This window comes from Bombus fervidus, chromosome 16, assembly GCF_041682495.2.
Source record: "Bombus fervidus isolate BK054 chromosome 16, iyBomFerv1, whole genome shotgun sequence".
Classification (NCBI taxonomy): domain Eukaryota; kingdom Metazoa; phylum Arthropoda; class Insecta; order Hymenoptera; family Apidae; genus Bombus; species Bombus fervidus.
The window spans coordinates 5,233,251-5,244,799 of record NC_091532.1 but is presented as its reverse complement, the minus strand read 5'-3'; the positions used below and the strand labels follow the sequence as shown (position 1 = coordinate 5,244,799).

The 11,549-nt window shown below is 38.6% G+C and overlaps 1 protein-coding gene across 4 annotated transcripts in view; it reads right to left on the bottom strand.

Annotated features, from left to right (window-relative positions):
- Positions 1–11,549, bottom strand: part of Serca (ATPase sarcoplasmic/endoplasmic reticulum Ca2+ transporting SERCA) — a 56,141-nt gene that overhangs the window by 5,903 nt on the left and 38,689 nt on the right. For 3 of the 4 annotated variants that reach the window (XM_072019000.1, XM_072018999.1, XM_072019002.1), the window contains 11 exons: positions 11,428–11,510; positions 9,201–9,587; positions 8,455–8,942; positions 7,276–8,281; positions 6,960–7,180; positions 6,739–6,874; positions 6,510–6,662; positions 6,312–6,445; positions 6,110–6,227; positions 5,899–6,016; positions 758–4,790 (listed from right to left, as the gene is read on the bottom strand). In XM_072019000.1, coding sequence (XP_071875101.1) covers positions 4,705–4,790; positions 5,899–6,016; positions 6,110–6,227; positions 6,312–6,445; positions 6,510–6,662; positions 6,739–6,874; positions 6,960–7,180; positions 7,276–8,281; positions 8,455–8,942; positions 9,201–9,587; positions 11,428–11,510 — 2,930 coding nt within the window. In that variant the 3' untranslated portion in view covers positions 758–4,704. Of the gene's footprint in view, positions 1–757; positions 4,791–5,898; positions 6,017–6,109; positions 6,228–6,311; positions 6,446–6,509; positions 6,663–6,738; positions 6,875–6,959; positions 7,181–7,275; positions 8,282–8,454; positions 8,943–9,200; positions 9,588–11,427; positions 11,511–11,549 lie in introns of those variants that run through there. The other variant, XM_072019003.1, reaches the window with a different exon arrangement.

Genomic DNA, 11,549 nt, shown 5'->3' with positions numbered 1-11,549 from the left:
AACTGTTACCTGATGGATCCACGCGTGGAGCAGCGATCTCTCCTCGGACATTACGTTTTTACTCTGTGACTGAATAGTTTTCACACATCAGCAGGCAGGAGTTAGCAAAGAAAAGTGTGTCGGGGTCAACTTCTTCGATTAGGAGTAGATTGCTTTTTTTTTTGTTGTTGTCATTCAGGCCAACAGGACAGTTATAAATTGGTATTCTGTTCATCTTTGATTTTCAAATTGTGTTTTTATCTGTTCAGAGGAAGCATGCAAAAAATTCAAACAACAATTCCGAGGGGAACATAGAATGGCCGGTGAAGATGATGTATAGTATAACGCGAGATGGTTGTGACTGTTCGAGCTTCGAGTCGCGGATGACGATTTCGAACTGGTCCGCTTCCGGTTCCACGAGCGAACTCCCGCGAATTTCACATCCTTTCGACCATTCCTCGCACGTCCGGTCGATAACGGGGCGAGTCGGAGTCCTGGAGCAATTTCTGATCCAGGTTACGGTAGTTAAGAATGGTAGAGGTCTCCAAGTGTCCATTAAACGTTCCGCGAACAAACGTTTTGCCGGTACTTCGATTTAGAAATTGAGAAAGAAGAAGAAAGTACGAGAAACTGAGTGAAAAAAATATAGGAATGAAGTTTAAGAAAGTCACTTCGAGTGATCAAAAACCTTTATTATTTCCTTCATCTCCAAACCTAATAAATAAACAGAAAAAGAAAAGTACTAGAAAGTGGAAACAAAATATGTTTAAAAAAAAACAAAAAGTACCATGTACACCCAGAAATCGCTAACAATATTAACCACGGCACGGGACGTCGTAGTACAGTAAAGGATAAGATACAAACAGATCACGGGAATGGGAGGAGAAGTGAATGAATGAGAGAGAAAAAGGTACAAATAGTCGCAGGCGTGAATGGAGACAAACACTTATTACAGTTCACATTGTATTAAGTGTTCGATGTTCGTACACGCGGCAGATGCCACTTCTCAAGTATATACCGTATTCTTATCAAGTAATTTCTAACTCGTGGTAGGCCGATCAATGAAACTTCGAACACGCATGAGTAACACATCATTGTTTTTCTTTCTTTCTTTTTTTTTTTTTCTTATCTTTTATTACAACAAGTAACGCACTAGATCGGACCGCAGTTAATCATCGTATCGAGATTAATGATAGCCGCGATGCGATATTTATACTTTCACTTATAATTGTTCTTCCGGTCTCGATTCGAACTTTTGTGTGTATATATGTGTGTGTTTGTGTGTATGTGTACATGAATAAATAAAAATAAACTGATAAATAAACCTTTCGATTTTTACTAACGACAGATGAAAATATCTGTCGCCTATAAATCGATCGACGTTGTCTTTTTGTTAATTTACAATCATCGATCGAAATAGTATACACGTATAATATATATATATATATGTATCTATATATATATATATATATATAGACTGTTCTATTTCATGGCGATCCTGCGAGTAACTCGCGATCGTTTATAATTCTTTATATTACTATTAACTTCTTTCTGTGTACAAGATCGAACCTCGTCCCGGTTACTCGTTAAACTATGAATATACCCGGGTCTAATTAATTAGGATCATCACACACCGTGGCTCGCCACAACGTGCATCCGTGGCGATGATAGTATGCATCAAAAAAATCATTCAATGTAATCGCACTCTCTATTATAAGTTATTAATTATTATTATTATTATTATTATTATTAATATTATTATTATCTCATTATATCATTAGAAATAGGTACTTCCTGCACGAACGATGCGACCGTGGTTTCATCATCGTAGCTATATCGTACTAGATTAGGTTACTTGAAGCGTTGGGCAAGCTTCTTGCGAAAAAATGTGGAACTTTTGATAATTTATTTATCTCTTCCTTTCTTGCATTTTACTTGTTCTCTTTCTTTAAATTATTAATCAATCGTTAATCAATACGTTTCGAGTTATATCTTCTTCAGGTGTGAATGAGAAGATTTATACTACGAAGGTAGATAGGTCAAAATATATACTTATACTTATATATACTTATATATATATATATATATATCTTTTTTTTCTTCTGACAAATTCCAAAATAATTTCTCTTTCGATCGTCGATCGAAGGAGATATACTCGAAGGCGCGCGCCGATCGCGATTCAAACGTGCGATCAATTGCCCAACGCTGCATTGGCCTTCTCTTTCATCGATGGCACTCTCTACTGCTCCTCGTCTTCTTTGTCACGGATCTTTTGTCAATGAGAGTTAATTAAAAGGGAGGAAGTAAACGAAGAGCAAAAGAAAAGGAAAAGTGAAAAATGAAGAGAACACAATCCACACAATATGCAAGTACTTACAAACGTTCGAGACGTCGAGTGAACGAAAGAAAGCACGGAATTTCTCTCGTCAATGTTTATTGAGCGTTGATGAAGTGCTGTCAGACCGTTCTACTTTTCTTTTCTTTTTTTTTTTTTTTTCTTTCAATCACCTTTTTAATATTTCTTTTTGCTTTTTCTGACCGTATCGGCACCACGATCTTCGCTGATATCTCCGTGCTCATACGATAATTAAATTCGAAGAGAGGGAAAGAAAAAAAAGAGGAAAAGTTATACATTTATAACGTTACACTTCCATTTTTTGTTCATCGACTATGTCTGGCACGAGATTATCGGTGAAAATCGTGCCGATACTTCATCATATCTCGCTGTACAAAAAGTAAATTCCGTTATTTCGAATAAAACATACAAGTTAGTGAGTTGAATACAGTCGAAAAAGGAGGGAAAAGTATGAAATAAAATAAAAGCGTGGTTTAGAGTGCGCGCACGCTCTAGCGCTGCACCTTAAGCACGTGGACAAACGGATCGTACAAGTCTTTTCGATGTTTCTTTACGAATCCTTGCTTCACGGGTCTGATTAAGTTTAATTACGTCTATACCAAAGTAGTATGGCGCCCTAACCGGTAATTAATATATATATACATATACATATATGTATATTTATATATTACACTAGTCATTACACTGCGAATGACGCTGTCTCACGCAGAATTAAATTAATTATATGCACTCGTCGCGTCGAACGAACGGTGGACACACAAAGAAAGAAAAGAGAACGGAGAAAAAAAGAGAGAACGTTCTCATCGTCTCGTCTTTTTTTTGAACGCAAAAGGTACGCAAACCGATCCTCGAGGCCACATCGTCAGTCTTGTTGCGTTTGCACGTGGTCGAGGAACGGCTTAGCCGATTTATATTTTTCGCCTTCGTTTGCTCGCCAAAAAAGAAAAAAAAAAAAAAAAGTATGAAAACACGGCACTCGACTCGGCCGAATGACACTATTTTTTTTCCTCGTATCTTCCTAACGTGGTACGATTTATAAAATCCCGAATGAGAGAAATGACTAAGAGACAGCGGTTAGATGCGTTAAAAAGGCCCACGTATACTCGTGACGACACCTGATCTTTTGCTTTCGCATGTGGCGCGTGTATATTATATAGCATGGGTATCTGATGGCGAATCTGAACTCGAAATCTCGTTCGATGCTCGAGCATTCTTATCTACGTTGGTTGTAACAACAAGAACAACTAGAAGAAGAGAAAGAAGAAAACGACGACGATGATGACAATGAGGATATGAAAGTATTTATACAGGAAAAGCTATGTATGCAGTTCTCTTGGACGTTCGATTGAACAACGTTTGTAACGTGGCAAGAACTGATCTAACACATTTATACTGACCAGGGTAAATAACATTCATAACATTCATTTTTACAAATTTCTTATATGTGAAAACTATATCGTGTCTTTGTACAAAAAAAAAAAAAAAAAAAAAAGAAGAAAGGGGAGAAAAATAGATTATCGGACAGTGAACGTTCGTGATGGTATCAACTCTTTCATCGCGGTGATCCAGTTTTGTCGACTTATTGATTAAAGCCAATTTTATTCATCTGATAGCGTGTACTTTCATAGAAATGGTTTATTATTCAAATACGCTAAAACTATCGTTCGCTATTTATCTATAATTCCACAATGAAAGAGTCAAGCGAAGAGATTCCAATACCTCGAACTGTCAGCAATTCTTGTTAATAGGAACAAAGATATACTTCCTGATCGAGCGTTCTCGCGTTCAGACCACCATCCTGAGGGACATTAATATGACGAGACACGGACTGTCAAAGACCATAGATCAATGTCAAATTATTTCTTTTTTTTTTTGTATCTTATACGCACGAGCCTTTGCAGTCCGTGTCCGGTGAATTAGTGGTATTACAAATCTATTACGTGGCATCGATTGTTTAGACACAAATCACATCCAATAAAGTACACGTGAAGGTAACAGCGTGGATGCAATGATAGTGCAAAGATGTTAGGATGATCCTGCCGTGCTAACGTAATTCAATGGTAAAGATTAAAATATACGTAAATTTCGTTTTTTACCTGTACACTGTTGAAGTTGACTCTTACTTGTACCAGGCTAAATATCGAGTAATTAAAGAATGCCTTAAACAGATTGAGTATCATCAAGGAAATAGGTAAAGCACAGCAGGATTCGAAAACCATTAATAGTGATTGTTCTACGAGGTGAATATTCTTGTTTTAGTTAGGATTTACCATCGGTAGTACGGTTGTGCATGCAATTACTCGTCTACAAGGGAAGGAAGACATAATTAATAGACGGGTTCAAAGGTGAGATCCATTAATTTTTCAACTTCATGCACAATCTCTGTGTTGATATTTCAGCAACGGGTTAGGCAGTTCCAGTTTTGTCGTCTTGATCGAAGGAGACACTCCAAATGCTAAGGATTAACGAATAACAACAAGTGTTTTAAGAACATGCAACAACAAAAGCGGCTAGAGTTAGATAGATAAACAGTGAGAGAAAATTAAAATTAGAAATAAATACGGAAGGAAAATATAAAACATCTAAGGATGTTCTCCAAGTAAAAATGAAACGAACGAAATTATATGATGCGTGTGCTGCTGTGCGTTAGAAAAGTTAAGTGCCCAAAAATAGAACTACCGAAAAATATCGTGCAACATGCTCTCTAGGACTCTATTCTGTCGATGTTTTAACTAATTTAAAGAGAATTTTGATATTCCACTTTACTTGCAATAGTTTACTTCCCAATTATTAAAAAGAAATTCGTGGAAAAAGAGAAGTAGAATAAAGGAATATTGAAATTTCTTTTATACGCTAAGACATCGTCAGATGTGCAGTACGTATAAAACAGTAACATGTAGGCTATTCAGAATCGAAGATACTACCATAAACTATTGATGAATAAATTAATGTTTCAGAAGTGCATTGTGCTCAAATATCATGCAATGTGTATACGTTTTAACAACAGGGTTAGGGAAACGGGTGTACTAATGTATCAAGGTTAGAAAAAACATTGGTGGGTGTCGTTTCTTTCTTTTCTTTTGTTGGGGAGGGAAAGTTAATGTTTAAAAGGCACTCGTAGAAAATAATTTAACAATCACAATAGTTTTGATTGCGCGGGGTCTCTTTTTTATCACTCGAAGCCACTGAAACCCGTAATATGATTGTAGAGCGACTTCAGGGTACGGTGTGATGCGGGCATGGTGGGCCTTGGTGGCAAATCTGTATTGGTTGTACTAACACCATGCACAACAGTCAAACTGGTTAAAATCTCACTTAAACGCACTTCAATTAATAACTTATCTTCGAGGCTTCCCGGGCAACGGGGAAGAACTTCGGTTTTTGTTTAAATGCAATTGCAAGTCCGAGAACTCAGTTGCAAAATGTTTTCCATAGGAAAAACACTGTCTGTTAGACTAAATGTTTGTTTTCACGGACGTTCTATATGGGACAAATACTTAATAGTCCAAAGAACACAGCCCACATTAGAACGATCCAAAGCACTGAGTCAATTGGATTCTCACCATCTGCGAACTTTCTGGCAATGAACTTAAGAGTTTCGTCGAGAAGTACCACTGGAATGGAGAACTTCATAACGGTAACCCACTCCTCGCCCGTTAGAGGAGTAACTTGGAATACAGACTAAAACAAATAATAATTGATGTTATTACATTACATCCATATAAGAACAGTGAGAAAATGAGCAACAGTTCTTTTTGTTGCATCTTTATATACCGAAAGGACGTCGATGTAAAGGATGACAAAGTGGAGTGTGAAAGAAAGAGCCATAGAGGCAATGAGCCACATGTTAGACCAGGGCGGCATAGTGACGAGAGACTGATTCTCAGATAAACTGAAAGGAAATAAAAAGAAAGTAAAGTAGAAATTAATATAAGTTTAAATGTTTACAAGAGGAGATTCGTTTGTATGGTATTACCTGTTCATAGCATTCAACATTTCAATGGTTACGAGTACAGACAGAGCCATCGTCATGGGATGAGGATCTGTGAAGATCTTGCAATTAACTCCTTTGAATTCATCGCCACCACCCAAGCACGCCAAGTGATGAGTCTGGAAATCACGGTAATTATCGTTACGATGACGTATCAAGAGCATCGACTAATATGATAATTACCAGTTGATAATAGCTCATCTGTGGTCCATGCGGACTGTACATGAACCACCATGCAGCCGATCCAACAGTCGCAGCACCTACATATCCACCAATAGCCATATAGCGGAAGAACAACCAACCAGAGATGAGAGATTCGTCGGCTTTACGAGGAGGCTATAACATTATAAATATAATTATACTTTCCTTTTACATTTTCATAAAATACAACTTATTTACTCGACAACGTTACCTTGCTCATAATGTCCAAGTCAGGTGGATTAAAACCGAGAGCAGTAGCTGGAAGACCGTCAGTTACCAAGTTGACCCACAAAAGTTGTACAGGGATCAGAGCTTCGGGAAGACCAAGGGCGGCAGTCAAGAATATACTATAATTATCAAGATGAATTCAGTAAGTTGTTTACCGTTTCTTTCGTCGATATTTGATACACATATTGGTTTATCCGTACAAACCTTACGACTTCACCAATATTGGAAGAAATCAGATAACGAATGAACTGTTTCATGTTGTTATAGATGGCACGACCTTCCTCAACAGCGGCGACAATGGAAGAGAAGTTATCGTCAGCTAATACCATCTCAGAGGCAGATTTTGCGACAGCGGTACCAGATCCCATAGCAATACCAATCTCGGCTTTTTTCAGAGCAGGCGCGTCATTTACACCATCACCAGTCTATGATCGAGAAAGGAAAAAAAGAAAAAAAAAAAGATAAAAATCACGACTTACATTTCTTACAATATATAGACAGCATCGATTAAATAACCTACCATAGCCGAAATTTCATTCATGCTTTGTAAGAATTCAACGATCTTGGATTTGTGAGCGGGTTCTACGCGAGAGAAGAGACGAGCTCTGGCGCAGGCAGCCTTCTGTTCCGACGAAGGAAGATCATCGAATTCACGTCCAGAGTATGACTTTCCGGTCGTATCTTCATCTTCACCGAAGACACCGATACGTCTACAGATGGCTTCAGCGGTAGCCTTGTTGTCACCAGTAATGACAATAACACGAATACCAGCAGCACGACACCTGGCAATCGAGTCGAATACTTCCTTACGGGGTGGGTCAAGCATACCAACGACACCGATGAAGGTGAGGTCCTTTTCGTACGTGTAGAATTTCGTGGAGTCATCAAGATCCATATCGTCAGGTTTCATTGGGTGATCAGCAGTGGCAAGAGCAAGACAACGCAGAGTGTCTCGGCCAGTACCATATTGGCGAGTCAGATCCAATATACGGTTTTTCAGGGTAGACGTAAGAGGAACCTTGGTAGATCCAACACGAGCATGCGTGCACCTGTCCAAGACACCTTCTGGGGCGCCCTTAACGAACAATTTCGGTCCAGTACCCAATTTAGTTGGTTTCAAGGGTGTACAGTAAGAAGACATAGATTTACGATCGCGAGAGAACTCCAGAGTGAATTCTTTCTTCCATTTCGTCTCCATGTCTTGTCTGGCAGCGATGGCCGTGTTACGCCTATCCAGTCCGCTCTTAGAGACACCGTACGGATTGATCTTCTCCGCAAGAACGATAAGAGCAGTCTCTGTTGCCTCGCCGACCTTCTCGAATGCTTGTTTGAATTCGTTGAAATCGATAGCGGAGTCGTTGCACATGATACAGATCGTACCGACTTCGTGAAGAGTTTCATAGTCCTGACCACGAATCTTCTTGCCTCTCAAGAAAATCTCACCCACTGGTTCGTAGGTCGAACCAGTGATCTCGAATTCGTGGAAGCTGCTGTCGTTGCCCTCGATTTTATCGAAGATGAACATTCTGTAACAATTCATAAATTCTTAGAGAAAAATATACAACAATTAATTATTGGCCACAAAATCATTATTATGAACGTTAGACTAGTGCCACGTTGGTACCATGAAAATTTGAAAATTCCTAAATCAGTATAAAAATTACGAACTTCGTACTAATAGTCCATCGACATAACTTACCGGCTAACAGACATCTGGTTGGTGGTCAAGGTACCAGTCTTGTCCGAACAGATGACAGAGGTACAACCTAAGGTCTCGACGGATGGCAAGGATCGCACAATGGCGTTCTTCTTCGCCATACGACGGGTACCCAAAGCCAAGCAAGTGGTAATTACAGCCGGCAAACCTTCGGGAATGGCGGCTACAGCCAGGGCAACGGCGATCTTGAAGTAGTAGATGGCTCCCTTGATCCAAGATCCACCATGAGCAGGATCGTTAAAGTGTCCAATGTTGATGGCCCAGACAGCCACGCAGATCACGGAAATAACCTTCGATAATTGTTCGCCAAACTCGTCCAATTTCTGTTGCAGAGGCGTTTTGATCTCCTCGGTCTCGGACATCTCGGTACGGATTTTACCAATGGCGGTGTTCAGTCCAGTTCCAATGACGACACCGCGAGCCTTACCCGCGGCTACGTTAGTACCGGAGAACAAGATGTTCTTCTTGTCCTGTGTGACGAAAGGAGAATAAGATTATTACCGAAGGAGAAAGTAAGATGGAAATAAGATTATGAACTTTTTATCAATTTTCTATGATCAGTTAGCAGATCCTCAGATGTCAAACTGATCGACTTTGCGTCTTGTCAATTTCTCAATATCGTTATTGAAATTTGTTATCAGAGATTATTCTAAATACACGAAAGCAAATTTTGGCCTTAATGTTAATCGTTTCCAAAACCATAGGAATATTATATCAACTGCACGAACCTGATTGACGGCACGTGGGTCAGGTACAGGATCCGTATGCTTGATTACCGAGACAGATTCACCGGTCAGGATAGACTGATCGATCCTGAGGGTAGTCGAGAAGATCTTGGTTAGACGGATATCGGCCGGGATCTTGTCACCGACGGACACTTCCACGATGTCGCCGGGCACGATCTCCTTGGCACGAATCCTCTGGACGCCGGCTTTGTCCATTCGCAGGACTTTGCCCATCTCAGGCTCGTACTCTTTCAACGCTTCGATCGCAGACTCGGCATTACGTTCTTGCCACACACCGACCACGGCGTTGGCAATGAGAATGAGCAAAATGACGAAGGGCTCGACGAAGGCCGTGAATGCATCCTCGTGCTCCTCAAATAAAGCTAATACCTGAAGAATCGTAAATTCGTTCGTTAGAAATGTACATTCGTCCAGGTTTTTATTATGCGATTTTTCCTGCTTCGGTTATAGATATAGACGAAATATATGATATATATATGATAATATATGATATATATGATTGTGTAAATGTAAAATGCTTCTGAATAGTATTGTTATCACTAAAAGGCAGTAAGGAAAATGTATAACAAAGAAAGCAAGAACGTTTTTATTGTCGTACTGTGCCGAAACAAAGATCGACAGGTCGAAGAAACGACAAGGTCGGCGACATTTCTCTAATCTGCTTATACAAGACGTTTTTATTATACGAAATCATTGAAATTCTTTTTAACGGCAGCAACGATCGGTGCGTTGTATAATGTCTCATCGCGCGTTCAATATTTTTATTAATAACAAACGAAAGTTTTTTGACTGAGAAATTTTAAATCACCGTGTACGTATGTTTTATTTTTGCAGCTCAAATGTTCCCCGATAGTTTCGCTCTCGTACATATTGAATAATAGTTAAAAGAAAAGAAGAGGATTTTAAGAATATAAAACTTACACGGGAACCCTGGTGACTGATACACGCGGATTTTGATGAAATTTTGTACAAGTGTCCACTAGACTTAAAAATTTGGCCGTAATTCGCTCGTGCCTGTTTTTTTATTTTAAAATAAAAATCAAGCCTTTAATAAGTGTGCTAATAAATCGTGAACGACAAAAGACATCAAAAAGTAGTAGAAGAAAAGTTATAGCGTGTCTTGAGATCTATAAATCTGTGCGAAAATTGTTCTGAGAAGAACTCACGTTTTTATATAATTTCCATAGAAAGATGATTTTTTCAAAACAATTTTCGCACACATTCATAGATCTCGAAATATAACTTCTATTTCAACTATTTTTTAATATCTTGCCTTTATGATTTATATCCACGCACATTAAAGAAAAAAAGACAGGTACGAACGAATTACGTCCGAATTCTTAAATAAGTCTAACGAACACTTGTGCAAAATTTTAACCAGATCAGCGTGTATCAGTCAATTCCTTTGTTACTGACACTTAAGCACTGATAAATAATAATAATAATAAAAAAGCTAATAAAAATTAGTGCTATTATTATTTTATACTATAAAATAGCTTAACTAAAATACTCGAAAGATCCAGAGAATCAAATTCTTTCCATGCGCCGCGTTTTAACAGATAACTTTCTACGTCTTAAACTCGACGATATGTTCGCAACATCTATTACGAATCTTCTACACGTGCGTAAGGATAACTATACTCTGCGTAGCTCGGCGACAGATCGATAGGCTATTTTTTCACCTTTGAAACCAGATGTATTTATAATGAGTGAGCCTTGAACCCGCTCGTAAACATAGTACGACTTCGTTGCTAACTAATAATTACTAAGCGTACCGCGGACGAGCATAATGCACCGTTTCGATTTTATTAATTACCGTTGTTTCGCGTCACGTCTAAAAATAAACGGTAGCCGCTTACATTCGAACGTTTACCTTCGAAAACAACAAAACGGTCCAACGTATTTCGATTGGCGATTAACTATTCGAGCGTGTCGATAATTTTTCATGAATTTTTTACCCCTTTTATCACAATCTAGATGCTATCTATCATCGTCATCGATGTACTTGAAACAATCTCAGGCCATGTGAACGTCAGAATCGCTGTAACCGATGTTATCGTTTCGCTCTTTTTGTGAAATAAAACCCGATAGGAGCTATTTTTCCGCGAGATTTGAAAGAAAAATTTTTATCACGCGTCGATGAACTATCGATGGGATAGATAGATATGGAATAAAAATGTCATAATTTATAGATAGAATGTATACGTACAAAAGAAATAATAGCGGCTAATAGAAGAATCTTAACTAGAAGGTCGTCGAATTGCTCCAAGACGAGTTGCCATATGGACTTTCCTGAAATTATCAAAAATACATTAAATTTTTATCGTTCTT